The sequence below is a fragment of the Nothoprocta perdicaria genome, unplaced genomic scaffold (assembly GCF_003342845.1).
Source record: "Nothoprocta perdicaria isolate Ctin4 unplaced genomic scaffold, notPer1 scaffold_59, whole genome shotgun sequence".
NCBI classification, from domain to species: domain Eukaryota; kingdom Metazoa; phylum Chordata; class Aves; order Tinamiformes; family Tinamidae; genus Nothoprocta; species Nothoprocta perdicaria.
In genome coordinates, this window is record NW_020455854.1 from 488,818 (window position 1) to 516,039 (window position 27,222).

At 56.1% G+C, this 27,222-nt stretch overlaps 4 protein-coding genes and 1 long non-coding RNA gene across 6 annotated transcripts; 2 read left to right on the plus strand and 3 right to left on the minus strand.

Annotated features, from left to right (window-relative positions):
* The first annotated feature begins 396 nt into the window (after positions 1-396).
* On the plus strand, positions 397-6,017 carry ECI1 (enoyl-CoA delta isomerase 1). The gene is made up of 7 exons (XM_026049070.1): positions 397-446; positions 1,147-1,269; positions 2,260-2,387; positions 2,950-3,096; positions 4,011-4,132; positions 4,858-5,036; positions 5,504-6,017. The coding sequence occupies exons 1-7, from the start codon at positions 404-406 to the stop codon at positions 5,668-5,670; spliced, it is 909 nt and encodes a 302-aa protein (XP_025904855.1). The 5' UTR covers positions 397-403; the 3' UTR covers positions 5,671-6,017.
* Positions 6,018-6,268: 251 nt separating this feature from the next.
* On the minus strand, positions 6,269-10,543 carry DNASE1L2 (deoxyribonuclease 1 like 2). Its single transcript, XM_026049071.1, has 8 exons — positions 10,108-10,543; positions 9,804-9,892; positions 8,296-8,379; positions 8,000-8,100; positions 7,749-7,861; positions 7,289-7,443; positions 7,055-7,151; positions 6,269-6,337 (listed from the first exon to the last, which is right to left on the minus strand). Exons 1-8 carry the CDS (start codon positions 10,303-10,305, stop codon positions 6,287-6,289), a joined length of 888 nt encoding a protein of 295 aa, XP_025904856.1. The 5' UTR covers positions 10,306-10,543; the 3' UTR covers positions 6,269-6,286.
* Positions 10,544-13,879: 3,336 nt separating this feature from the next.
* LOC112955688 (deoxyribonuclease-1-like) lies at positions 13,880-18,158 on the minus strand. The gene is made up of 9 exons (XM_026049018.1): positions 18,109-18,158; positions 16,669-16,810; positions 15,789-15,877; positions 15,492-15,575; positions 15,247-15,350; positions 14,583-14,698; positions 14,261-14,415; positions 14,095-14,191; positions 13,880-13,933 (listed from the first exon to the last, which is right to left on the minus strand). The coding sequence occupies exons 2-9, from the start codon at positions 16,807-16,809 to the stop codon at positions 13,880-13,882; spliced, it is 840 nt and encodes a 279-aa protein (XP_025904803.1). The 5' UTR covers position 16,810; positions 18,109-18,158.
* Positions 18,159-20,622: 2,464 nt separating this feature from the next.
* On the plus strand, positions 20,623-26,910 carry CUNH7orf26 (chromosome unknown C7orf26 homolog). The gene is made up of 6 exons (XM_026049017.1): positions 20,623-20,815; positions 21,444-21,665; positions 22,257-22,422; positions 24,021-24,548; positions 25,605-25,644; positions 25,914-26,910. The coding sequence occupies exons 1-6, from the start codon at positions 20,624-20,626 to the stop codon at positions 26,128-26,130; spliced, it is 1,365 nt and encodes a 454-aa protein (XP_025904802.1). The 5' UTR covers position 20,623; the 3' UTR covers positions 26,131-26,910.
* On the minus strand, positions 21,096-26,989 carry LOC112955689. 2 transcript variants are annotated; one of them, XR_003250924.1, is made up of 3 exons: positions 26,930-26,989; positions 23,281-23,442; positions 21,096-21,844 (listed from the first exon to the last, which is right to left on the minus strand). It is a non-coding gene; the product is annotated as an uncharacterized LOC112955689 (long non-coding RNA). The 2 variants fall into 2 exon arrangements; XR_003250923.1 differs by lacking the exon at positions 21,096-21,844 and adding an exon at positions 21,907-22,605.
* Positions 26,990-27,222: the final 233 nt, after the last annotated feature.

The following is a 27,222-nucleotide window of genomic DNA, read 5'->3' on the forward strand; positions in this document are numbered from 1 at the left end:
GGGCACGGTCAGGGCGGGCACGGCCGCCCACCCGCGGCGGGACCGGGCGGGACCCAGCGGCGCGTGGCGCGCAAGCGACCGGGCACCGCGGTGGGGCGGGGCCTTGGGGGCGGGGCTCGTGGCTCAGGGGCGGAGTTTGGTGGATGGGGCGCGGATGAAGGCCCAGGGGCGTGGCTTGGTGACAGGGAGGGCGGTGCTTAACTTTATGAGGGCGTGGCTTGTGGCCTGGAGGGCGGTGCTTGGTGTCATTGGGGCGGGGCTTGCTGCCTGGAGGGCGGGGGTTGCTGTCTTTGGGGCGGGGCTTGCTGCCTGGAGGGCGGGGCTTGGTGACGTCGGGGGCGGGCCCGCGGCCGTGACGCGCCACCCGCGGCCCCGCGCTCTGCCCTTGGTGTCCSCGGGGAAGATGGCGGCAGCGCTGAGCTTCGCTCGCTGCATCGTCCGTCCAGGTGCGCCCGCCCCGGCGGGTCCCCCCGGGCCGCCCCCGCCGTGGGGGGCCCCGCGCGCGCCCCCGTCCCCGCGCTGCGCCCGGGTGCCGCGTGTCCCGCTGCGCCCCGCACCGTGGCGCGGCGTTGTCCCGCGTGTCCCCCGCCGCGGGTCGGGGTGTCCCCATGGCCCCTCGCGTTCSCCCCCGCAAGGGGCAGGGTTGTCCCCTGCGTGTCCCTGCTGTGGGTCTGCGTGTCGCTATAGCCACTCATGTCCCTSTGCCGTGGGTCACCGTGTCCCCATGGGCCCTTACGCCCCCACGCTGTGGGGCAGCATCGTCCCCCGTGTTCCCAGGATCAGGATGTCCCCACGCCCCTCATGTCCCCATGCTGTGGGGCGGGTTGTCCCCTTTGTCCCCCTGCTGTGGGTCACATGGTCCCCATGGTCTCTTACGTGCCCCCTGCGTGGGGCAGGGCTGTCCCCCATGTCCCCTGCTGTGGCCCGGGGTGCCCCCATGTCCCCTCTCCCATAGGACACGCCCTCCCATGTCCCTTTCCCGGCATCGGGGCATCACCCCGTCCCCCATCATGGCAGGGGCTGCCCCCACATCCCCGTGCCATGGGCTGGGGTTCCTCCGTGTCCCTCCGCTGTGGGTCGGGTGGGTGACACCGGGTGCACCGARGGGGCTGCGCGTGCCCGGCCCCACCTGCCTCTGCCCCCCAGGGCTGCTGCCCCTCTGCAGCCGTGTGTGGGGCAGCGGCGCCCGCGAGCGCGCCGGCCTCCCGCCCGCCCAGCGCAGAGCCTTCAGCAACAACAAGATGCTGGTGGAGCTGGACGAGGGCTCAGGTACGGCCCGGCGCCCCTCTGCCCCCGCGGCCCCCATGGCTCCTCCGTGGACCTTGGACCAGCGATGTGGACGTCTCCGGACCTTCTCACGTGCCTGCCACGGCGCGGGTTGAAGTGTCCCTCGGTTGTCAGGACACACATGGTCCTGGGAATGGAGAGCCTCCAAAGCCCTGATGTTCCAGACGCAGCTGCTTGGGACCATCGGAGAGAGGTGTTTGTGGACACCCAAATAGTTGTGGGCGCTGGACATGGCTGGGTGCCACTTATGAGCTCCATGCAGACACCAGYTCACATGGCAGGATTGTCCCACCACCTGGTGGGTCCTGCAGCCCTGTCCCTTGCCCCAGCGTTGCCTCCCAGCAGGTCCCTACCCAGGGGACAGACAGGTCCCTGCCCTGGTGGAGCRACAGACACTCCTTCAGTGAGCAGTTGTTGGGCATTTCTGTGTCCCGGCTGCCCAGAGCAGCTATCGTGGGACCACCAATCAAAGGGCCMTCTTCCTAGGAGACTGATTTTGGCTGATGGGCCCCTGGGCCTGTCCTCACACTGTCCCCAGCTCGGGTGAACTGTCCCCAGCTGGCAGCRCCAGCTGGGCAGGGGGCCGTGCTGCCTGCAGCCCCCCCAAGCAGTGTCATTCCCCAGGCACGGCCACAGGGTGTTTGCAGTGAGACAGGACCTCCAGGCCTTGCCACCCCCAGGTGGGCTGGGTTTGGGGACACCCGGCCTGGCCACCACACTGTGTGGAGGACAGCCGGTCCACGGTGAGTGAGCCGTGGTAAGAGCTGGTTAAAGGTAGCACCTTGCTTTTGGTCCAGCACTGGGGGCTCTTTGGAAAACACCTTGGTCACCATGACTAAAAATACGTGATTGGGGAAAGAGGGAAACAGCTGAAATTCTGAAATTCTTGATCTGAAATTGAGAGTGGTTTGTGTGTGGTGCATGTTGAGGTGGACAGGGGTTTCTGATGACTTCACGTTTGCTGTGACACAGGCGTCGCCACAGTGAAGTTTAAGAGCCCTCCTGTCAACAGCCTCAGCCTGGATTTCCTGACTGAGTTATCCATAGGCTTGGAGAAGCTGGAGAACAACCGGGGCTGCCGGGCCGTGATCTTCACATCCGTATGTGTTGTCCTGGGGTTGCAGTGCAGGGTGGCTTGGCTCGCGGGGGCTGCCCTTGCTCGTGTTTGGTCTCCTGGGTCTTTGGTTGGAGGCATGGGAAGGCCAGGACACAGCTCTAATGAGCTCCAGAAACAGGGCCAGGGGAGCCTTGCAAAGGCTGTTCTCTTTCCTCCAGCTTTTTCTAGCACAAAAACTATAACAAAGCACTGTTGTTGCTTGTTCAAATCAAATCTGTCCCTCGACAAACATGGCAAACCTCCTGAGATCTTTTGAACTGCCCAGAGGGGGAGGCAAGGGGAAGCCAGCACTCATTTCCAGGCACGATGTGTGTACAAGGCTGTAACAAAGGTGTCCACCTAGGGCATCTGATGAGGAGGAATTGTGTTCCAATACTGGGGAATCCTCTCCGTGGGAATGCTGAGGAGGTTCTTTCCTAACTCCAGAAGACCCTGATTTGTGTCAACTCTCCCTTTTTTGGGGTTTCCAGGATAAGTGCTTAGAGAATTGAAGGATTGTCCCTGAGCAGTGACTCCCAGTGATGTTTGTGTCTTCCTAATTCCAGGCCATCCCCAAAATCTTCTCTGCTGGCCTGGACATCACCGAGATGTGTGGGAAGAGCACGGAGCATTACGCCGAGTTCTGGAGAGCTGTGCAGAATATCTGGCTCCGGCTCTACGGCTCCAACATGGTGACAGTCGCTGCAATCAATGCAAGTCCTTTAGAGACGCCTTCCAAGCTGCCCCCAGCTTACRCTTGCTGTGGCTTGTGTGCTGTGTCTGGGCAGGGACTGCTGCAAAGCCAGGCTTGTCAGTGCTGACTGAAGTACTGCGTTGGGGTGTCAGGGCAGCACTCCTGCCTGTTGGGTTGGGGCAGTGACGTGAGGGAGGTTGCGGGCTCCACGTGAGCTCTGTGTCTTGCACAAATGTCATTAGCAGCACGTGCCACAAGTACTTGTCCTCAGCCTGTTGGTCAACGACATGTCACACCTGGGCAGTGCAATATTTCCTTTGGGTTTGTTCCTGCAGTTGTAGTTCTTGCCAGGAGGAAACTATTTGAATGGGGTCTGTGGATGTGTAACTGTTACACACTTGGGGTCTTATTTTATTGCCAATATAGCAGTGCTTGGGTGGCGCATGGTTGGAGTGACTGTCACAAGGCAGTTGGGTCTGTGACCAGCTAGTGCAAAGACACTCCAAAAGTGAAGTTTTGCAGATGGGAGGCGTTAGAGATCCCTAAACAAAAGTCTGTGGCGTTTTAGGCTACAAACTTGCAAGAGAATGCCTAAACAAATCTGCTTTGCAGGGTTTGCAGCCCAACTAGAGAGCAAAACCCCATGAGAGTCAGATTTTCAGGCTGGGAAAATGAAAAAAAAAAAAAAAAATTTATAAAAGGCTAAACTCTGGTAAATATATCAGAAATCATATTTAGTGGCTGGTTTTCTGTTTCTTACCATCTTGCAAATCAGCTGAGCAAGGACTTGGGGGGATATCAGCACTGTCCCTGGGAGCTCCATCAGCCCGTGTCTTCCCTGTTCTGGAGGATACAACAAGGCTGCTGGGATAGGATGCCAGGAATGTTTGTAGCTGGAAAATGGGACTGACCTGGGCTCTTTGCCTTTGGCAGGGATCCAGCCCAGCAGGAAGCTGTCTCCTTGCCTTGTCGTGTGACTACAGAATCATGGCTGACAACCCCAAATTCGTCATTGGCCTGAACGAATCACAGCTGGGCATTGTGGCTCCCTTCTGGTAGGCCAGTGTCTCTCACTTCTAAGCTCATATGCCAAGTGCATCTTGAAGGATTTTATGAATAAGCTTTAATTAATCACAGAAATGTAGCTGTATTTGACCATCCCAAGGGAGTGACCAGCTAGTCGCAGTTACAGGACACAACCAGCCCAGCACCTCGTTTGTTTGTCTTGTCCTGTACATGTCTGAAACCCTTTTGGGTTGCAGAATGATCTCACATCTTGTTTTGCAGCCTTCACCAGCAATAGTCTCAGTTTCTGACTCTGCAGCATGTGCAGAAACTGGGAGACCTTCTTGGTTGAACTCAGTCCGAAAATACAGATTCTTGTGGGTACCTGCAAAATCCCACAGCTATCTAAAAAAACCTCTCAAAGCWCAGAAGCATTTAATATACTGAGATATAGATCCCTTGACCTTGGCTGCACTAGTGGGCACAGCTGGGACCTGTGCAGTCAGAGTATAGAATACCTTTCATTGAAAGGACACGGGGACTCCATCAGTACAACACTAAAAATGTCTCTTGCCAGAATTTTGCAGAATTCTTGCAGAACCGCCAGAATTTGCAAAAGTACCTTGCTGGCTTTGCCCTGTGCCTGTCTCCCTGTGCCTGGGAAGTGTGAGCAGAGACTGTGGGGTAAACAGTGCTTATAGCTTTGATGTCTGGGTGCAGCTGCTGCTGGCAGGTTCCTTCGCATGACCGTGGCTCTTTCTCCCTTCTCTTCTAGGTTTAAGGACACGTTTGTGAACGTTGTGGGACACCGAATTGCTGAACGTTCCCTTCAGCTGGGCAGCCTTCACTCTGCACCTGAAGCCCTGCAGCTTGGCATTGTGGACGAGCTGGTGCCCGAGGAGAAGCTCCAGGACAAGGCTGCCGCTGTTGTAGCGCAGTGGCTGGCTCTGCCCGGTAAGGCAGGCACCTCCTGCCTTACCTATAGAGGATGTTAAACAGAAACAGAATGCCCTGGCAGAGGTCAAAAGGGCTGGGGGATCTTAGAGCCAGAGCACTTTTGTATAATAGAGCATTTGGTTCAGTAAGTGCTGTTCTGAGCCTGGTGAGGTGTATTTGGATATGGGCTAGGTGCATCCTGGAAGACACAAAGAGCTAGAGAGCACAAAGATCTAATTTGTCCTGCTAGAGCAGTCATTTTCCCAGTGCTGGATACAGATTACAATTTATTTTATTAGAATTTTTCCAGTTCAGCTTCCAGTTAGTGAGTTTGCCGTGTGCCTTTCTCTGCCAGGATAAAGACCCCTCTGGTGCACAGTCTCTCCCCTTCCGTGGTACTTGCATCATGGTACTTGCCAGTGTCCGTCAGCTGGTCGCTACCAGTGAGCCCGGAGTGTTCCCCATCCTCACTCTTCTCTCCGCAGACCATGCCCGTCAGATCACCAAGTCTATGATGAGGAAGTCGGTGCTGGACCGCCTGTTGACTCACCAGGAAGAGGACGTTCAGAACTTTGTCGGCTTTATTTCTAAAGAGTCCATCCAGAAGTCGCTTCGCATGTATATGGAGATGCTGAAGAAGAGGAAGGGCTGAAGAGCCAGACATCCCAGGCCTGGTAGCAGGAGCTTGTGTGACCCACTGAAGTGCTGCAACAGCTGTAGCCTCTTACAGGGAAGCGCTCTGCACTGCCAACAACCAGCAAGGTGTTGCCTGCTCCTGTGGCTGCCCTCGTCACCCCTTCCCCTTCGTACCCTACCTGTGCCTGACACCACTGCTGCCTTTCCTGAGAGCAGGGGAACTGCTTGCTCAGCCCACCTGAGGAGCAGAGAGGGGAGAGCATCCGATACCGCTGTGTCCTGAGCCCACAGATCTTGGATAACCTCYCTCCTTTCCAACACCTCGTTGTGAAAAGGAGATTTGTCAATAAAGCCATTTTTTGATGATGCCAGAGAGAGATGCTTGGATTCCGGGTCCATGGCTGGTCACTGCTTCCTGGTGGCAGCGGGGCTCCCTGACGGTTGGCCTGTMCCCAGGCTCTGGTTCCTGCTGAGATTTCTCTGCACAGCTGGTATTTGGCTGTGACCCTTCTCCAGGCTGGCACAGGGACAGCCCACGTGCAGGGCTGGTGGACAGGGCTGCCGCGGGTCCCTTCATGGCCACCAGTTCTGGGAGCTGGAGCTGGATCGCGRTCTACAGCAGCTGGAGGAGCTCAGGCTGCCAGCTTCACTTCAACGGGGAAATGGTCACTGACTGCCAGGGCCTGTAGGGGATGAGAGGTGGGTAAGTTGCTGAGAGGGTGACAAGCCCTGAGCGCCCCATGGTACTGAAGGGACTCGCAGTGTGGTGGTGCCTTCCATGAAAGACCCTTCTGCCTCCTTGATATCTCCAGCCCCAGGCCCCAGTTTGGCCTCTTCCCATAGAGAGGTGTCCAGACCTGCTCTGCACTGCACATGGGTGCGGGCAGCCTGGACAGACCTGGGCTCTTTCAGGAGCTCTGTGCTAAATTGCTTTAGAGGCCATTGAAAACCTRCCTTGGCTGCCCTAAGCCATAGAGTCCCTGCCCTAATATAGGGAGTGCCCCAGGAGTGGCCTTGCCCCAAGTCTCGCGGCCCCCATGCAGAGTTTCCCTGAGGGACAGGCAATATCCCCAAATCACCCCTAGTTTTCCCACCCATGAGTCCTTCAGCATCCAGAGCTTCCAGTTAACAGGTTGGGAGCTGGCTACCCTGTCTCAGGAGAGGCCGGTGCCTCTACGTGGGGCTGTGCACATCTCTGGTGGCTTTTTGGAAGCGTGGCACTGCTCAGAGGCCACTGTGCCCTCAGGGGAGCACTTGGGCCAGCCCCGCTGCTGTTGCTCTGTGGCTGTGGCCCCAGCCTGTCCCCAATCCTTAAGGAAAGCTGCTCTGCACATCCTGGCCACCCCTCGGGATGCCCAGGGCCAGCTTGGCTGTGCTCCCTGCCTATCGGCGCATCCCACCTCCTCCTGCTCCAGCTGCAAAGCGCGCTGGAAGTTGTAAACAGTGGCCGAGTTGGGCACGACGCTCCTCTTCAGCTTGGCGCCGCACACCACAATCCTGCAAGGAAGCCAGGCTCAGGGGGTGCCGCCCGTCCCCGCTCCGCGGCTCCCTGCGCCAGCCCAGGGCGGGCACCGCCGGGGTGRCCGCCTCGGGCTCTGCCTGCGTGTCTGGGTGGGTGGCAAGGGGGACGTCACCTGTCGTAGGCACAGTCCGACTTGCCCACGGTGGTGTCGGCACCGTCGGGGAGCAGCCACTTGAAGACGTCGCTGGTGCGCAGGCGGATGGAGGACCAGTCCTCGGGCCTCACGTAGGAGCAGTCGGCGTTGAAGTCCCCCAGGAACATGATGTTCTGCAGAAAGGGCAAAGCGGAGGGTGGGACCAGAGCAGCACTGGCTGCACCCCAAGATCAGCCATCCTCTCGGGACCCCCAGTCTCTGAGTCCATGCTCTGCCCCAGAGAGRGATGCAGCATTGAAATGCAGCAGGTCACTGCAGAGGTGCCACCACCTTGGGCCACATCAACCTGGTCTTGCACAGGCGATGTTCATGGCTGCAGCTCTGTCTGGGTGCAAAGGGATCTTGGAGCGGGGTCTGTCCCTCAACGTCACCCCCAACCCACTGTGCCCGGACATGCCCATGCCCCTGCCCTGCTCACATCCGTGTCCCATTTGTTGACGATGGCCAGGTAGACATCGTAGAGCGCGTCGATCTCGGCCACGGCAGCGTGCGGCGCCGAGTGCAGCGGCACCAGCACAAACTCTCCTGCCTCTGCCGGGGAGAAAACCGTGAGCTGGCAGTGCCACCGTCCCCTGTTACCTCCCACACCATCGCTCCAGGGCCACCAGAGCTCTTCTGGACAGAGCAGGTGCCCCCAACGAGGGTCCCCATGGTCTTCCCCACACTTACTGGTGTGAGGCGATGACACCCTCAGGATGAACGGCTCCCGGCTGAAGACGTCCTGGTGGTCCTTGTACTGGTAGGTGGCCAGCACAGACACTGTCTCCGTCCTGGGGGCCAARGGGACAGTGACACCGGGGCTTTGCATGGCCCATGAGCACTGCCCTCAGGGCACTTGGATCTGCTGTGGTCCTGCTGGGGGCTTTGACACTCCGAGCCCCAGCAGGTGACACAGGGCCGTATTGGCACCCACATCTGAACCCCATCCCGCTGGCACCCCACGTGCCCAGCGCTGGCCCCGTCACCTGTAGATGAAGAGGTACATCTCCTTGTAGTTCTCTCGCCCCAGGGGGCCGCTGATCTCGTAGGCATATTGGGACGAGGATGCGCTGCAGGGATGAGACGTGACAGCAGGACCTTGATCTGTCTGCCCAGCACTGCCCACTCCTGCGATGGCCATTCTGTGTCCCCAGCCACCACGGCTGGGACAGCCACCACTGTCCAGCCATGCCCCCTCAGCCACCACAGTGTGGGGTGGCATCAGCCCTTGTGCCCTGCTCCCAGGCTCCCTGCCCGCTGGGGAGCCAGCCCAAGCTATCCTGCTGTCCCCACCATGCCACGCAATGATGGCATCTCAGAAGCACTCGATGCCCTTCAATGACAGAGCAGCCACCTCCGCCCCAGCCCCAGGCTGTCCCCAAGAACTGGGTCACCTTCAGCAGTGCAGCAATCYGATCACTGCAGTCACCCTTTTACCCTCGTGCCCCGCGGGCACCCGCGCCCCGGGCTGAGCCGTGTCCGTGCGATCCGTCGGCTGCTTTGGGGCTGGTCAGGGCARGGTTGATGGGTTTTCAAGCTGCCACGCAGGGGCAGCTCCAAAGCCCCTATGTCCCCTGCCAGTGAAGGGCTCATCTGGCCCCATCACATCCATCACCTTCCTCTTTCCATCCTGCAGAGCCAGTTTGCTTCCCGCTGGGAACCATGCCCGCTTCCCTGCCCTTTCCTTTGCCTTTTCCCTTTTGGCTGGTTCCCCAGCTCCTCTCGGAGATGACAGGCAGTGGCTGGGGCTGCTCCCAGCTGGGAGGGTGCCTGTCTCCCGGGTTTTCCAGCTCCCATCCATTTCCCACTCGGCCATTGCCTCCCGGCAGCCTCACAAGGGAGGCTCAGCTCAGGCCTCCTCATGGGCACCCGAAACCGGAGCCATGTCTCAGCCCTGCCATTCCCAGGGACCAGACTGGCCTTGGCGCATCCCTCAGGCATGAGGGTCTTAGGGCGTTTTTCAGACTTGGCTAGTTAGAGTTTGGGTTCTTTCTGGTTTTACATATTTAGACATGACCTCAGCTGTGGGAGGGGGCTGYGCTGCTCACATCCCTTTCCTTGCTGCTACTCATGGTGGATTTTTGACAGTCAGCACCTGCCTCTGCTCTAACACTTAAGCTTCCAGCTACCTGCAGGCATTAAGGATGCTCCTTTCCATTTCTTTTACCTGATTTCAGTGCTTTGCTCTTATTCTCCTTTTTTTTTTGAAAGGGAAAACTATTCTCCTGCACTTTTTGGCTGTTAATGCAGAAGCAGCTTTGCGTTTCCTCCCTGCTTGTGCAGTGCAAACCCAGGTGGCATGTGGCTCATCGCGGGAGCTGAGCTGCTTGCTGACATGTTCTCGCTGCTCCTCCTGCACTCAGCTCACACTGTTCCTACAGGGTTGGCACCCTGGCCAGGGCAAGATCTTCACCCCCAGCCACCATCAAGGGACCCCAATGGACACCAGAGGACAGGGCCAGCACCCTCCGGAGCCCCGTCGCACAGCTCGTACCTGTTTAGCTGCTCCATGAGCTCAGTGACGGCACTGAGGTCCGAGTCCCGCACCTCCTGCACCAGGACAATGTCGTAGCGACCGAGGATCTGGGGACAGGAGTTGCTGCATGGTGAGGAGCAGCCTGGGGCTGGCTTGGAGCCATCACAGGGTCACCCTATTCAGTCCAGGAACCCCAACACCAGCATGAGGGTCCAGCACCCAGGGACCTCCCTATGCACCTCTGAGCGCTTCCCTCCACCCCAACACGTGCAGCCCATCCCCACCAGTGACCACCCGTGTGCCCGTCACGGGTCGTGCTCACATTGACGATGACGTCTGCAATGGTCTGGTCGGACATCTTGCTGTCCCCGAACGCCTGGATGTTGAAGGCGCCGATGCGGAGCGTGGCAGCCGCGTGCGGCAGCAGGGACACGGCCAGCAGGGACAGCGCGGGCAGCAGGGCACCCATTCCACCCGGGAGGGATGCCCTGCCCTGGGCACGCAGGGAGAGGAGCCGCATTCCCACTTGGAAGGTTGTTCAGGTCTTGGGAAAACACTTCCAATGTGAGGCTAGAGCAAAATATCTGCTTAGGGAGCCAGTACCCCCAGTGCTGTTCCCAGGTCCTGTCCCCAAAGGTGCTCCCCACCAGTGGGGCACCAGGGCTGGGTGCCCCATGTTTGCATGGCCCCATCATCAAAGGGGAAAGGAAGAGGAGGGTCCAGGGCCATGAAACGAAGCAGCTACCAAGCTATGGAAGGCTCCAGGAGYGCTGGCTCCCTGCCGCCATTCTGAGCCTGAGGCAATGTTTGATCCATCGCACTCCCGGAGCTGGAGAGCCTGCCCGTGTCATACAGTGAAGCCTGCACATGTGGCCCGGGCTCTTTGCGACGTCCTGTGTCCCGGAGGGAAGCAAGCCAGGGCCGGCTCAGCCCCCGACGCTGCGCTGGAGGATCAGCCTTCCACTGACTCCTCCTCCTCMTGGGCAGGCACCTGCTCCTGGCCACGTCACATCCCGCTGGCAGCAAGACCAGAGGTCTCCAGGACCTCAGCTGTGSTCCCCTCCCAGCCCTTGTCCTAAAGAGCCGAGTCTGTCCAATGCAAACCCCAGCATTCAGCACCCTCAGCCCTATGCAATTTTATACCCTTAAACCGTCCACTCCTGATCCCCCTCTGCACTTGCTGCTCCCCAAAGCCAGGTGCCCAAAGGCAGGCTGSCCACGCCAGCTTTGCATCTCCCTACAGCAACGTTAAGAACGTTATAGAGGCACCAGCTAAGCCTAATTCCTCCAGTGTCTGTACCAGTCCATGAGCACTGAGACACTTCCCCAGCAGGGACCGTGTGTGCCATGGAAATAACCCTGTCCCAGCCACATGCTGGGACATGTTGGTCCCAACACAACTGAAAACACCCTGGAAGGAATCCAACCCCCAAACCAAAAATTCCAGCATGCAGCCCCATYCTTACTGTGCGGAGGCGCAGAACGAGCAGCCTGGCGCTGAGCACGGAGCAGCTCTGCCCTCCCAGCGGCTGCTCCGGCTGTTTTATTCCCAGCTAAGATGTCAGCAAAGCAGGATGAGCTGGACATCCCTGTGGATGTTTCRGCACAGCCTTCGGGTGCCTTCCAACATTGGGAAACCACCACCCACACCTTGGCAGGGTGGGGCCAGCGTAACCACCTATGAACATGAGCTGTAAGGAAACTTGCTCATGTGCATCCCTGGGGACATCCKGGAGAAGCCGGGAGGCCATGGGCAAACTGGCAGCGAGAACAAAGCAGTGATCATAAGACAGCTGAGGAGAACTGGCCTCCAGTATGGGGACATYGAGGACATAAGGAGCACGCTGGTGTCACGTGCCGCTCCCTGGTGTGAGGACAGGCCAGCCGGCAAGGAGGTCCTGGTGGGCTGCGCATCCCGGCCAAGCAGGAGGCTGCCGCTCTGCCGGAGGGGCAGGAGAGCTGCTGCACGTGGAGACTCTCTCCCAACTGGCATGGAGGGAAAAGGCAGCAGGATCTAAAAGCTTGGGGCCCAGCACCCCCCAGCGTAGAAAGAGGGATTTTGGATGCTGCAGCTCCCAACAGGGCGCAGAGCCAACCTGTAATGCCCAGCAGCTGCCCAGCCCCATAAAGGCCCCCAATGAGCTGAGCAGAGTCCCCAGCCTGCTCARCCCGGGCCTTCAAACTTTGGTCCCTGTGGAAACGTGACATGTTTGTCCTGAGAGCCACAAGGCTGATCCCAGTGCCACAGCGCYGGCCAGATGGGTGGAAGGAGCCTGGCCACGGCTGGCTGCGACCAAGCACTGCACTGAGGCATGTGAGGCAAGGTTCGCAGCAAAAGCCTTAATGAAGCCTTAATGAAGGTGATTCAGCTCTTTGGAGTTGCTCAGTAGATGAGATTATTAGGAGGGAAATAAGGACAGAAGGAAACTGCATGTTGTCTGGGTCAAGAAGGGTGAGGAGCCCTTGGTGGCCCGAGGAGCCTCCATGCAACGAGCCAGCTCAGACCCACAAAGTAACTCTGGCAGTGGCTTCAAACAGCCTGGATGGGTTTCCAGAACAGCCTCACGGGCTTCCAAAACTGCCCTGGTGCTGCTCAGGCCCTCTGTGAGCAGGGCAGCAGGATGGTCTTGCACAGCACCTACCTTGCACAGCACCCACCGTACCAGATGGCCGCAGTAGCAACCAGGGCCAGGGGTCCATGGCAGGTGAGCACAGGAGGTGCTCAGCTGGCTGTGGCCAGGATGATGCCTCCCTTTGCCAGGGCTTGTCAGGCTCACACAGCAGTATCCGGGCACAGCATCCTCATGGCCYGTCACAGGATGACTCCAGGTGTCCTCACACATATTTGCGCAGAATTGCCAAACTCTTGTTTTCCACAGCCCTTGCCGGGCACCTCGCAGCCCAGATCTGCTTGGGAAAAGCAGAACTTTTCCTCTGGGGAAAGCCTTGCCCAGAGGTGCCCAGGGCAGCCCCTAGCCCAGGGAACGGCAGCACCTCGAGGCCAGAGCGGGGATTCAGGGACCCGCGTGGATTCAGCGGAGCTCGTACACGGCCCCAGGGTCTCTGCACTTCCCATCTCCTCATTGCAACACCCTTAGTCACCTGCCAGAGACGCCCTGCAACGAGCCTCAAACCACAGGGTGCGGCGGCCGCGGTGCCGGGCGGCACCCAGCCCTGCCGGGAGGCACCCGGCGCTCCCGAGGGGCTGGAGGCGCCGCGCTGAGCTGGGCGCTGACTCACGGCCCCCGTCCCGCCGCTGCAGGCGGCATCCCCCGCTCCCAGGTCCCGCACGGCGGCTCGGGGAGATGGGGAAGGAGCCGTGCCCAGCTCGGAGAATGAGTCAGGCTGGAGCCGTCCAGGCCCTTCCCTTGTCAGGAGCATCTCTCCCTACCGGGCCACCTGCAGCCTGGGGCTTGGTGGCACACGCGTGACATTTGTCACCCACCAGGGCTGCTGTTGTCCAGCAGTGAGGGCAGGTGGCTCTGGGATGTCTCCTTCACCTTTGGAGCGTCTCGTTGCTTCACTATCCCGCAATGTTGAAGGTGCCGAGGACGCAGCAGGGGACCAGGGTGCTCTGATGCTTGCACGTCACCACCAAGCATCCGCCACCGAAGCACCTGCATGCAATGGGTTTCTCACGGTGCCACCCTGATGGAGAGGCCTGACTTTTCCTACAGAGACATCATGTTAACCAGGAGCTCCTAAAAAAGGGAAAGCAGCTTAAAACCACAAGCCCCAGGCTGTGTTTGGCATTGTGGCCGCGATCCCTTGCAGGTCAGGCCTGAGCAAGTCACAGCCTGCAAAGCTGYGAAGGCTGCAAACAAGTTTTTCTTTTAATGAAAGTCAAGAGCATTCCACAACCCCGCGAAAGCCGAGGACGAGCTCGAGAGAGACGCCCTGCAGCAGGTCACCGAGAAAGCGTAAAGCTTTGCCAGGATGATGCCCAGGGCAGCGGTGGCACCACGCGTGCTGCGCCACGCGCTGCAGGGCACGTCCTGGGCACGGTGGCAGCAAGCAGAGGCAGCGCCACGAGGGTATCCGCGATGCGTGTGCGCTCCGGGGCTGTGCCGGTGGATGTCCGCGTGGGGAAGGCATCAGCGGGCTCTAAGTGTCACCTCCACGGGGAAATGGTCGCTGACGGCCAAGGCCTGAGCGCAGGGGAGAAGCAGAGGGACCTTCACTTGATCGTGCCRGGTGGCACCATCACGGCTCCGAGCGCAGTGGTTTGGGCCAGTCCCCAAAATGCTTGGGGAGCCCACGGTCCGTGTCCGCACCGCGGACGGCAGCTCCCCGCCGGTCCCCCACTCACATCCTTGTACTGCAGGCGGAAAGTCTCCTGGAAGTTGTTGACGGCGGCAGAGCCGGGCTCGACGGCACGGGTCAGCGCCGAGCCGCAGGCGACGATGCTGCGGGGCCCGGGGGGKTCAGCGCCCGCGCCGCCCCCGCACACCCCACGCGCCGCCGCCGCCGCTCACCGGTCATAGGCGCAGGCGGTGAGCGTCACCGTGGTGTCGGCRCTGTCCGGGATGAGCCACCGGCAGCCCTCGAGTGAGCGCAGGCGGATGGCGGGCCAGGCCGACGGCGGCACGTAGGAGCAGCCCGCGTTGAAGTCGCCCAGCAAGAGGATGTCCTGCAGGGCAGCACCAGGGTGGGTTCACTCGTGGGCAAGGGCCACCGAGCCGCCACGATGCTCATCCTCCCCAAACGGACACCCGTCGGCGTCGGCTCCGCCAGCACGATGCCTCCATCGGAGGTCTCGCTCTCCTGGGAGGAGAGCCCGCRGTCCCCACCRCTTACGTTGGTCGCCCATTTGCTGACGATGTCCATGTAGACGTCGTAGAGCGCGTCAATCTCGGCCACCGCGTTGTTGGGGTCCGCGTGCAGGGGCACCAGCACAAACTCCTCCAGCTCAGCTGGAGAGAGGCAGTGAGCCCCAAGCCACCAGTGCCCTATACYGGGCCTGAATAGGGAGCAGGAACCTCCCCGTGGTGCCACCTTGGACTCAACCTTGGCAGACAGTCAGGAAAAGCTCCCAAATCAAAGGGGAAGGGTTCATTTTACATGCCCTGCCTGTCTTTGAGCCTGCCACGGAGACCTGCTTCCCTCTATGTGGGTTTGGTTCTTGTTTTCCATGATTTTTGAATCCCACCTAGATTTGGGAAGAAGACAGAGGGTGAAGGAGAGATAGGCACATGGGAGCATGGCATTAGGAGCTGCCACAGAGTGGCTGGGAGAGGGGGTATATGGTGGGAGATGGCACATAGTGGGAGAAGGCAGGAGAYGAGAGGTGGCACGACTGTGCTGGGCAGGTACCAGCATCCCTGGCACTGTGGGCGGGAGAAGGGTCCAGTAGAATGACCCCAGCAGAACCCTGAGCCGGGCCTGAGGTTGATCCAGGGCTGCTCAACGTGCTCTGTGTGGCCCTGGGGCCGGCAGGCTTCCAGGCACCAGCTCTGCTTACATGTGTGGGGCGAGGAGAACTTCACRATGAAGGGCTCCCTGCTGAAGACATTGGCTCTGATGTTGTTATAGTAGTAGCTTTCCAGCACAGAGACCATAGCTGACCTGGGGGAGAAGAGCAGCACCACTGACACAGCAGCTGGGACACCCAAAGGTGCTCCCTACACTAGATCACCTTTGGAAGTTGTGAGGAGCAACAACAGCCAACACAAGGGGTGTCACCCTGAATGTGCCCTCAGCCCTTACCTGTAGATGAAGAGATACTGCTCCTTGTAGGTGCTCTGACCCAGGGGCTTGCTGACCAAAAAGCTGTAGGGATGTGGTGACAAACTAGGAGCAAAGACATAGAGAGGTAAGGAAAGGCCCACCAGGTCCTCTAGCTCCAACAGGGCTCTGCCTGGCCAGGRCGAAGTGACTCAGCAAGTTGTCCCCAGACACGGTTGCAATTTGAAGCAGAACCACTCTGGTGCAGGAGGACATTGTCCAAGCTCTGCCATACGGCTCCACTTGCAGGCACCCACCACCAGTTCCCGCAAGAATCACCTGTTGAGCTGGTTCATCAGCTTCCTCACAGCACTCAGGTCACTATCCCGAACCTCCTGCACCAACATGAGGTCATACTCGGACACAACCTGGGGARACAAGCCCAGAACCAGTCACCTGCAGCCAGGAGCTGCTCACACAGGCACCTATGTGCCTGAGCACCTCATCTACACATTTCTTGAGCACTGCCAGGGATAGTGATTCCACCACTTCCTTAGGCAGCCTGTTCTAATACTTGATTTCTTTTTCCACGTAGCTTTTTTTTTTTTTTTTTTTTTTAAATGTCCAACCTGAACCTCCTTCAATACAACTTGAAGCCATTTCTTCCTGTCCTATTTGTAGTTATTCTAGAGAAGAGATTGACCCTCACCCCACTACAACCTCTTTTCAGGTAGCTGCAGAAAACAAGATAACCCCAAGCTGCCTCTTCTCCAGACTAAATAACCCCCAACTCCCTCAGCTGCTCCTCGTAAGGTCTGTGCTCCAGCCATAATCACCCTTCCCACCCAGAAATCTGGGATCATCTCAGGCTGTTCTGAATGAGGGCCTCAGACAGAGTCAAGAACCACTGGCCCTCAGCCAGGGATTAGGTCTGGAGAGGGGCAGTTGGGTGGGGAGGGCAAGAAGGGGTGAGTGGGCAGGTGAATGTGTACATGGGTGGTTGTAAATGTGTGGGCTGGGGACAGATGGATAGTCAGGTGGGTGGATAGGTGGCTAGATGGCTGGGTCACTGCATGGGCTATTGGATGGGTGGGTAGATGAGTGGGTTAGTGCAAGCATAGGTGGATGGACAGATTGCCAGCAGAAAGCTGGTGTCCAAACACCCTAATCTAACTGCTTCCCAGAGAGCAGCCAGGACTGCCCCTCTCCCAGCACTCACAGCAACTATGATATCCGCGACAGTCTTGTTGGACATCTTGCTGTCACCAAACGTCCTGATGTTGAAGGCGCCGATCTTGAGCGTGGCAGCCACGTGTAGCAGSAGAGCTGCAGCCAGCAGCACCAGCCTTGCAGCCCCCATCCTGAGCACAGAGGGGCAGGAACGGCCTCAGTCCATGGGCAGGAGTATTTAGCACAGGTCATAAAGGTGGCACGGGGATCCCCACTTGCTGTACTGGTTGTACAGGGAGGCATGGTGCCTTCTGCCACTTGCAGTAGCCAAAGTCAGCTCCCCAGTGCTGGGAAGCTGGAGTATCGTGGTGCCCTTGGGAGGCTGGGTCAGCCCAGCCTCACAGCTCTCCCTCCTCCTCCTCAGTGGAGGACCCTGGAGTGGAGGGACCGGCTCTGCTCAGGTGTGAACTCACTGCCACCCGAGATGTGACTGGRGCAGGATTTGATCCCAAGCAGAGCTCTGCAGTGGAAGTGCTCCCTGAGGTCACACGTGAACACTCATCCACGTTATTTCCTATTTGCCATCCTTTCTTTCTTTCCCCTTCCAAGGAACCCCCCCAATGCCAGGAGCCTGCTCACCCCATCCAGGATGGTGCAGTCTCGCCCACCCACCCGACTCCAGCCTGAGGATGGGGACTGGAAAGCCCAGTCCTGTGGGTGCCAGCCTCCCTGCTYGCCTGGCTCCTCGCCTGCGGCCCGCCGGGACGGGTGGCTGCAGAAYGGGTGGCTTCATGGCACCCCAGTACCACCTTCCCTGCAGCTGCCCCTCTTGGCTTGAGGCAGATGGAACTAGCCTTGGACAAGTGCTACTGGGAAAAAAAATGGAGCTACTGGCCCAGTTGGACCCCTTCTAGCTAGAGCACCCRGGAACTGGAGGAGATTGATGCCCAACCGGGCTTTCTCAGGGCATCTCCCTTGCTGGAACATGACACGGCAGCCCCTTCCCCTCCACCTTGCCATGGGGCTGTCCCTTCAGGCCCAGGTTAGCAATGCCTGGAGGTGTTTGTGGGAAAGATCTGTCCCTTAACAGCTTGCAGCTGCCCAGCCTCCCCCTTTCCCGGCTTTCACTTGCCAAGGTGTGAAAAGTCACTAATCTGCCCCACATCCCAGTGCCTACGTGACAGGGACAGCCGCTATGGCAGGGTCTTCTCCTGTGACTCCCTAGGAGTTCTCATCTCATGCCTGTCTCCTCATCCCATGCATCCCATCCCATGCATCCCATCCCACACTTCCCATCCACGCATCTGGAGCAGAGACCCACAAAACCCAGCAGCTGCCGTGCCCTGCGCCTGTGCATCCCGGGTACCCCCTCAGTGCCTTCCCTGCCAGGAACTTCCTTATCCAGCCCAGATGAGGGTCTTCCCATGGTGCCACAGGGACAAGGGACGCGGGACCGTATCCTGCCCTCCCGGCGCTGCCCCTGCCTCACCAAGCTGGATTCCCACGGGAAGCCTCACGATGCAGCCCGGCTGCCTTCGCCCACAGGGAAAACGCATCAGGAAAATGTTTCGCCTGGTGCTGAGCTCCCTGGGGTAATATTTCACCAAATCCTTCCCAGACTATTGGCTTTGAACGCTGTCCAAGTGCCTGTGTTCCAGGCACCAGGCTCCCGGGGCGCAGGGGGCCAGGATGGGGCAGACGTTTGGGATGGGGCTGTGTCCGAGCGCGGCTGCAGCCGAACGAACCGCACGGTGACGGCCGCTCCAACACACACGGAGCCCACAAAGCACTTGAAATATAAGAACAACCCATAGGACTGGAAAATAAAGCAGCTTTTGAAGGATGACTGGAGGAAGGKCTTGTTGCCTGCCGGCTTGTCTGTTTTTTTTCCAGGAGGAGCAGCTGGTCTAATGAAAACAACCTATTTTCCCCACTYGCTTGCCTGTCTCCTCACTTTGATACTGCTCAAACCACACACACAAAAAATGCTTCACTTAATGCTACAAGTTACACCAGAAAACGACAACTCCTGTGATCTCGCAGAGGACACAGCAGCCTCTACAGACTCCCAGATAACAGACAAGGAACATATATATGTGTATACATGCATGCAGGTGATGCCAGTCCACCTAGAGCACAAGGCTCTGCCCTAGCAGGGGGTCTCGGTGAGAATAACTTGAGCTTGAGGGAATCACCTTGCAGAAATGCGATCCCGGGCCTATGATGGGGAGTGTGACGTACCTTCGGTGTCCTGATGTACCTTTGATGTCCTGACGTAGCTTTAGTGTCTCAACGTACCTTTGGTGTTGCTCCTCGGCCTCTCTGGCTGMGGAAGGACGAGTTGCACCTGCATTTATGGGACAGGATGAACTCCCTTTGCCAAGCTGTCACCCAGCCAACAAGCACACAAGGCCTCGGGCTCCATATGGCCGTTTTCAGCACAAGCAAAGGTTTACTCAGTAAAAAAATAGTTCTTCCAATCAGCGCCGATAACCGTGTCTACCACTACAGCCTTCCAGCTACGGGCTCAGTGTAAGGCCAATAAAGTGCTTGGATCGATAAACACACCAAGAAAGACATCCAAGGTCATAAAGGGATCCCCAAATCTACCTGAGGATAACAGCAAACACCAAAACACTAACACCAAACACCAAAACACCAACACGMAAGAGTTGGTCTTCCTCTGGGAATGTCCTTGGTCAGCAGCTTTCACTGTGAGCTGCTGCCAGATGAGAAAAGCCCCATCACTTGTAGCTTGCTTGGATTAATTTTTTTTTTATTGGAAAAGCATTTATTTGACTGGCATCAAACMTTACTCTTCCAGTACCACAAATGCTTTTAATGTGGTGGTTTCCARCACCCATGGCTGGGTGCAGAGGAGGCTCTGAGCCTGCCACAGACCTGGCTGGGGAGCAGGATGGAGCCATGGACATCCCCGCGGACCTGTCGGCAAGTCCTCGCCTCCCTGGAGCGAGGTGCTGCTCCCTGCGGGGTTGCCATCACCGTGGGCACTTGGGGCCGGGGCTGAGGCCAGTGGATGGTCCTGCAAGGTGGGAGCAGTGCCGAGCAGGGCCACATCCAGGCAGGACACCCGGCGGAGGTTGGAGCTTCCAGTCCAGAGCTGATCACAGCTGGGGATCCCCCAAAATGAAGYCGATTGAGGCAGGAGCATCTCCAGGCTTTATTGTCCAGGCAGCTCTTGGTCCCYGCTGTGCCGGCTCAGGGTTGACATCACCCTGCAGCCTGTTCCCAAACTGCAGGATCCTGTGCTGATGGCCYGTGGAAAGCCCCGTGCCCAGGGCGCCGGGCCGCGCAGTGTCCCGCACGGCTCGTCCCCTGCCCTGCGCCGCCTGCCCGGGGTTCTGTCCGCACTGCCGGCCTTGGAGCGCAGCTGCCGCCCTTCCCAAGAGGGACACGCGGTCCCGAGGCGCAGCCCTGGCCAGGCTGTGCAGGACGCGCCCGGCGGCCCGTCCCCTTCCAGGGCTCCGGAGGGCTGGGGTCGCCGGTCCCTGTCCTGCCCGTCACGCACCCCATGCTGCCGAGGGCACCCCAGGTCCCCAGCAAGGGGACCCCGCGTGGGGGTCRCTGCCCGCGGCCCCTCGCAGCCCCCGCCACGCGCCACCCCCAGCACAGGGCCCGGGGGCGGCAGCAGCGGGGCCCGCTCGTGCCCTTGTCCGGCCCGGGGCTGCCCCGGCACGGGGGGGGGCACGGAGGAACACGGGGGGACACGGGGTCAGGCCGGGCGGGGACCCCCGCCCCGGCGCAGCGGGACGGCAGGGGGCGCTGCGCGCGGCGGGCGCCGCCTCGGCTCTTTCGGCCCTCGCGGGGCTCCGTAGCGGCTGCCCGCCGCGCGCCTGGGCGGCCGTTGGAGGCCGCGTCGCAGCGGCCGCGCGGAGCGGGCCGGGCCGGGCGGAGCGGGCCGAGCCAGGCCGGGCCGGGCCGGAGCGCGGCCGGGAGGCCCCGCAGGGAGGGCGGCGAGCGCTCCCCGCGCCCCGGCCGGCGCCATGAGCGACATCCGGCACTCGCTGCTGCGGCGCGACGCGCTGAGCGCCGCCAAGGAGGTGCTCTACCACCTCGACATCTACTTCAGCAGCCAGCTGCAGAGCGCCCCGCTGCCGCTCGTCGACAAGGGGCCCGCCGAGCTGGTCGACGAGTTCCTCTTCCAGGTGCCCAAGGAGCGCGGCGTCCCGCCCAAGGTGCGCCCCGGGGAGCCGCTCACCCGCTCCCTGCCGCAGAGCGGGAGTTGGGGGTGGTGGGGTGCTGGCGAGGGGCGCGGGGCCGCGCGCGGCCCTGCTGCTGCCCGGCGCTGTCGGGGCTCTCCGCGCAGTGCCAGGGATCGCCCGGATCGCAGCGGGCCCGAGGTGCCGGTGGACATAGGGGTGCCCGGCCCTGGGGACAGCGCCCTGCAGGCCCGGCGTTCCCCGCCAGCTGCCTGGCAGTGCTCACTGCAAACGTCATTTGAAGGAGAAAGAAAAAAAAAAACGTTCCTTTTTTACCCCACACTTGTTATAGACCTTATTTTTCAGTTTACAGTCAGTGCTTGGTTGTGCAGCTCCCATTAGTCTGGTATAGCAGGCTATACATATGGTATACACMAATGTCTATGGCTTTTTTTATATAACTAGGTGAATGCAGTGGTTCTTCAGGAAGCTTACATATGTGCACACTGCCCTACAGAGGCACAGAGATTGTGGAGAGGTAGACGGGGTTTCTGAGGCTTTGGGGAACCTCTCAGCCTTTGCTGTACTTGCCTTTCACAAAAGCAATCCCTTGGTCTTCAAGAGCTCCAGGGTATTTTGCAGCTTTGTTTCTCTTTTCTTTCAGAGATTAAATTCACTTCAGGAACTTCAACTCCTTGAGATCATGTGCAATTATTTCCAAGAACAAACCAAGGATTCAGTCCGGCAGATCATTTTCTCATCTCTCTTCAGTCCTCAAGGAAACAAAGCAGATGACAACAGGATGGCGTTACTGGGGAAGCTGGTTTCCATGGCAGTGGCTGTGTGCAGAGTTCCTGTTCTGGAATGTGCTGCCTTCTGGCTCCAGGTACCGCTTAGGAGCAAACAGGGCAGGCCCTAGGCAGGAATGAGGGAGCATGTCCCAACTGTTATCCCRTGAAATATGTCACTTAAGGATCAATAACAATTGGCTGCTGTTTGCTTCTCCCTTGAGATTTGGGCAAATACCAGGGCCCGTATCCATGAATATGGTGGAGAGGATGTAGCCTAGGAGCAGAACAAGAACAGTTTTTACAGAGCAGAGCTCATAACTGACACGAGGGTTGCACAGAGTTGTTCTGTATTACAAAACCTCACTCCTTAGTGAAAAGTCACCTTTTAGGCAAAAAGGTTGACATCAAAGGTTTTGTTTTTAAAGTGTATCTTCAACTTGAAATGTCACCATCTATTTTAATATTGTGGTATAGTGACTTTATGCCTAAGCGAGTCCTTTATATGGTAAGAGARAGACTGTGCTTGTTTTGGGAAAGCAGAAACACAAATGTTGAAATGGAGAAGTGCATGGATGGCGTGGGCAGGGATGATGATTGAACAAATCAAACTTTAATACTGGCTCTCTAGAATTCCTGTGATTTGGTTTACACTGCTTTTCTTGGTGTTTTCTCCTGCAACCCTACAGCGTACCCCTGCTGTCTACTGTGTGAGGCTCGCTCGGGCTTTGGTTGATGACTACTGCAACCTGGTGCCAGGGTCCATCCAAACACTGAAACAGATATTCAGTGCCAGTCCTCGATTCTGCTGCCAGTTCATTACGTCAGTCACTGCTCTGTATGATCTCTCTTCAGGTAAAATGTTTCCAGACTACTCTCTCAAAAGTGGTAACTCCTAATGCAGCATGAATTAACTGTTGCAGACAAATTGAACTATGGAAATTCTAAAGAGGTTTCTTACAATCAAACTATTGCAAAAAGCTTCTTAGAGTGGGTGACTTGTACGTCATCTGTCATTGAGGCAAGAACAAAAGTAATCTGCAGGGGACAAAGGAAGAGGCTTTAATAGAGAAGTAACCATATAACACAAACAGCAACATCCRCCACAAAGGGTTCTTATTGACTGAGAAACTCTAGATGTGAAAGCTGGTCTACCTGGCCTGGAAAGTTTAACTGCTTCCTGCTGAGTGCCAGCTGCCCGGCAGATAGGCTCAGAACTGCCTGTCAATCCAGCTCTTGCCCAGATAAGATGAAAAACATAAAGCTTTTAATGTTTGCAAGCTGGAGGGGGATTTCTGTTGAACAGGAATAGGAAATGCAACCAACTGGTTGTGCAGACCTCCTGTGTAACCTTTCACTGTGTCCATGACCCGCTATTGATACAACCTACCTCCCGGTGTTGTTGCCCAAAGAGTGTGTATATGTGCAAAATAATATTGACTTAGCTTTGCTAACTGAAAGAGAGGACAATCACTTGCTAAATGCCAACTTCCTGCCTTCCTCAAAAAGGCAAATACTGTTTGTGAAGATAAAGGAAGTGTTTTCCACAGCCTCCTCCAGATAAACAACTTGCCAGTAGTGGGAGAGAAGTCCAGAGTTAGACACTCTTCTTTCTATCTTTAAGTCTTTCATTAAGCTTGTAGCACTTTTTTCCCCAATATTTTATATCTAAATAAATATACATATACATTTTAAAAAACAAAAGGTACTGACCTTGGATTGGGTAATTCTGTGGTCCAAATGATCTGTTCTTCTATAAGTTATTTTCATCAGCCAATCAAGGTGCAAAAGAGCTGACTAGATCAGTTCATTGCTCTGTCCTTTGCTGACTTGTATGTGATTCACAAGGAAGATAGTGTCCTCAGTCTTGGTCACCTGCCACRGCAACCAAATGACACATGATTATTGTGAAGTAAATATTTTTGTTGAGACTTAATCAAGCTGCAGGTCATGAGCAAGTTTTGCTTCTTGAAACTTAACATCATCTTAGAATGTTTTGCTGGTCACACTAAGTTTTTCTACAAGATATGCTCGTTTATAAGTCATAAAGAAAATTGGTTCAATGATTGGGATGAGGAGGGAGAATTGCCAGCAACTTTTCTTTCCCTTCATACTCTCTGGCATGGAGAAAATTGAGACCAAGGTTAGTGAAAGACTGAGCAGGTGATGGATCGAGGGGAAGGAAAGGATGAAAGAAGCTTTGTTCTGAAAGGAGTTAAATGTTGAAATGTGGTGGAGCCTTCAGAGTTCAAAGTGAAGCTTATAATACAGTTGTCTTTCTCTGTGCAAAAGAATAACTCCTGTTGGTATCTTGAAAATAAAAGATCAGAGTTAGGGTTGTTGCAAAATTCAGTTGTGCCAGTACAGGAAGTATACGAGTAAGGAATTCATGAGCAAACCACTGTCCTGTGCTGAAGGGCTCTGTTTGTTAACAATATCTTTCTTATCTTCAGATGACCTCATCCCTCCTTCGGAGCTGCTGGAGTTGATTGTTTCCTGGATCTTTGAGGACCCCCGCTTGATCCTCATTACCTTTCTAAACACTCCTATTGCAGCCAACCTGCCCATAGGGTTCTTAGAGCTCACCCCACTCACGGGACTGATCCGCTGGTGCGTGAAGGCCCCCTTGGCCTATAAAAGGAAGAAGAAAGCCTCTCTCTCCAATGGACACCCCCCCAGCAAAATTGCCAAGGACTCAGCTGCAGGAGATGACAAAGACTGCCATCAGCTGTATTCAAAACTGCATTTAAGTGTCCTACAGGTTCTTATGATGCTTCAGGGGCACTTAACAGAGAAGAACCTTTATGGACGCCTGGGGCTAGTGCCCTTTGACCACRTGGTTCCACTTGTTGAGGAAATCAACAGGCTCTCTGATGAACTCAACCCTCTCAATGCGTCCAAAGAGATCGAACTGGCCCTGGACAGGCTGGCTCAGGCTCTGCAGGTGGCCATGGCATCAGGAGCACTGCTGTGCACTAGGGGTGAGTAGCTGAGCAGGGCTGGCATGGAGCCTGGCATGGGCTTCTTTTCATCCAGTGCGTGGGTGGATGCGTGAGAGGGAGCTTTGGGATAAGGGGTGTAAAGATCGGTGTCTTGACAGCAGAAGTGGTAATTTGCTGCTCTCAGGAAACAATGTTAGAGTAAACTGCAGGAAATGCTTCAGGAAAAGGATCTGGATGGGGAGTAAGAAAAGAGAGCTCATTAATGCAGGTCATCATAGAAAATCTGTTGGCTTGCAGAGCTCGAGAGGAATTGACCCTCTTCCTTGCAGTGTTTGGAAGGAGTTTATATCTGAGCTCCTGGCACAAGAACACATTTGATCTCCTTGGGTTCCTATACAGATGGGAACACTGTTTAATATCAACACAAAGAGGAAGATGCTGCCTACTTTGATCCCTTGATCCTGAGGGATCAGGTCCTGAACTAAGTGTCATAACAGTCCAGGACCTCTGCAACCTCGTCATCTCCTGCCCACAGAGAGCTGCATCTGCCTAAGTGGGTGCCCTCTGTGAAGTAAGAACAAGCAGAAAAGTGGAATCTTTTGAGCTGATGGCTTTTTAAAGCTGTTTTCTAGCTATTCACTCAGTCCATTTTGAATGCTTGCTCTTACTGAAGAAGTGGAAGGTAGCTTGATAGGAGCAGTGGCTGAAATATTAGTTAATTGTATTTTGGATTTACCTACAAAAGTAGGTTTATCTGCAAAGATGGGAGCTTGGTCTCAAGCTCCTGTAGTTGCAGTGAGGGTGTGCACGCTGCAGTCACTGCGTTCAACCTGCTRCAAATTCTATATGAGCTTTGGTCTGCCTTGAAATGAGGCTGCTTTTCCAGTATGGCTGTATAAGTTAAATGCAAAGCATATAACAAAGTGTCAAGTGCAAAAAGGTGAGGAAATAACTGGCAAGGCAGAGAAGTGTGCTGTCTCCTATTGAAGTTACTCCCCTGAGAATGGGGTTTTGGACTTTCTTAGAGAGGAGAAAAGAGAGAAATAGTTAAAATTCTGCTTTATCTTTACTCTTCTATCTTCTATTCTCTTTCAGATGATTTGAGGACTGTATGCTCCAGGCTGCCACATAACAAGTAAGTGACTCTTCTATAGCTCYATTTGTTTTAATGCATATTTTAAGACACCTACTCGAGGTCTGTCAAGACAAAAATCCATATGAAAATAGATATTTACATACAGAAGTTGCCCTTTAGTTGCAGAGAGATTGAATCGCTGTCCTGTGATTCAGTGTGAACACCAAACTATGAATGCTGTGAAGAATCAGTGCCTTGTGGGCTAGGGAGAGCCACTACAAAAGCCTCCATGAAATAATACTTATGACTGTCTGAATTTCTTTTCACAGCCTGCTCCAGCTGGTGATTTCAGGCCCAGTACAACAACCAACCCACGGCCCTTTGCCACCAGGATTTTATCCACACATCCATACTCCTCCTCTGGGCTATCCCGCACAYGCGGCGCACCCTGCATTACCTGCACACCCGGCTCACCCAGCGCTCCCGGCTCACCCTGTACAAACATTTATCCCGGGAATGACATTCCCCTACAGACCTATTCGCTAAAAACTCAACTGTAAAATAGAACCAGTTTCCCATAGTTTGAGAAAGCCTTGCAGAGGAAACCAAAAGTTTGGGGAACCACATTTTTCTCCTTCAGTTTAAACCTGAGTAATGCCTGCACTGAAGGATCAGCCCTTGGGAGTAGTGACAACACAGACCAGTAGTCTGCAGAATATGAAGGCAGATCCTATAGGTGAAAGGAGGGATGTGGAAATAGACAAACAAGCTGAAAACCTCTGGAATGTGTGGAATTTAACCCACTTTGTTTCATTTAATCAGCCAAGATTGTTATATTTCCTCAACGTGTGTTTCTTCTTTTTTTGGTAGCCCATGTCTGTTTACTTCATGGTGAGACCAGATAATCTGGCTCTCTGTGTAAGAGGGCCAGAAGGAAAGCCATAAGATTTTCCAAGCTAGTTCACTCCAGCCTATTAATTTCTTTGTAAATGTTTGTGTCTATAGCTACAGAGTTAGTGTACACTGTATATTTTTGGAACACAAATGTTTGCTTCAGAAGCACAAACTAGAGTAAAACAGCACTGCCTATGAAAGGAAATTATTTCAGAAGTGTAAAGCAATTTTGCCCCTTAATCYTTTTCCCCAGTGATTAAAAGGCTCRGCTTGTTAGGCCTGTGCTAGAAAGGGAACATAATTCCTTTGCGTAGCAGAACTTGCTGCTTCAGCCACTACAAAAAATATGCAATTGGGCCCAATTACTAGAGCTTTTTCCTACTTTTTATCTCTGCTGAGATTCTATGAGGCCCTTTTGCAGGGCAAAACAGCAAGCAAGCAAGAAGGTCACCTTGTTACAAAGGCTCCAAATGCTGTGGTCCTGATGGGAGGAGCACATGGAGTTCCTGGGTCTTTGTTTGTGTGCTTGCTGTGGTCACAGGAGAAACCAGCTGGTGGCCAGGACTTGGAGAGGGGCATTTGCATGGAACATCTGATGGGAATCTGCTCGTCTTCCCCTGGAAAGGGAAGAGAAATCACTTTGTAGAGCTTAACAGCAAGGAAAACCCTCGAAAAGCTTTAGTTTCAGGATTAGAGTAATTACTAGTGAGCATCGCAGAGTAGGGAAGGCTATCTCAGTACCTC

Bases quoted from the DNA above. Each gene is read 5' to 3' on its own strand.
- ECI1 (XM_026049070.1), top strand. From the start codon at position 404: ATGGCGGCAGCGCTGAGCTTCGCTCGCTGCATCGTCCGTCCAG. The intron at 447-1,146 runs GTGCGCCCGCCC...TCTGCCCCCCAG, and splicing joins TCGCTGCATCGTCCGTCCAG to GGCTGCTGCCCCTCTGCAGC. The intron at 5,037-5,503 runs GTAAGGCAGGCA...TTCTCTCCGCAG, and splicing joins GCAGTGGCTGGCTCTGCCCG to ACCATGCCCGTCAGATCACC.
- DNASE1L2 (XM_026049071.1), bottom strand. From the start codon at position 10,305: ATGCGGCTCCTCTCCCTGCGTGCCCAGGGCAGGGCATCCCTCCCGGGT. The intron at 7,862-7,999 runs GTAAGTGTGGGG...TCTCCCCGGCAG, and splicing joins GGTGTCATCGCCTCACACCA to AGGCAGGAGAGTTTGTGCTG. The intron at 6,338-7,054 runs GTGGGATGCGCC...CATCCCCTACAG, and splicing joins TGCAGCTGGAGCAGGAGGAG to GCCCTGGCAGTCAGTGACCA.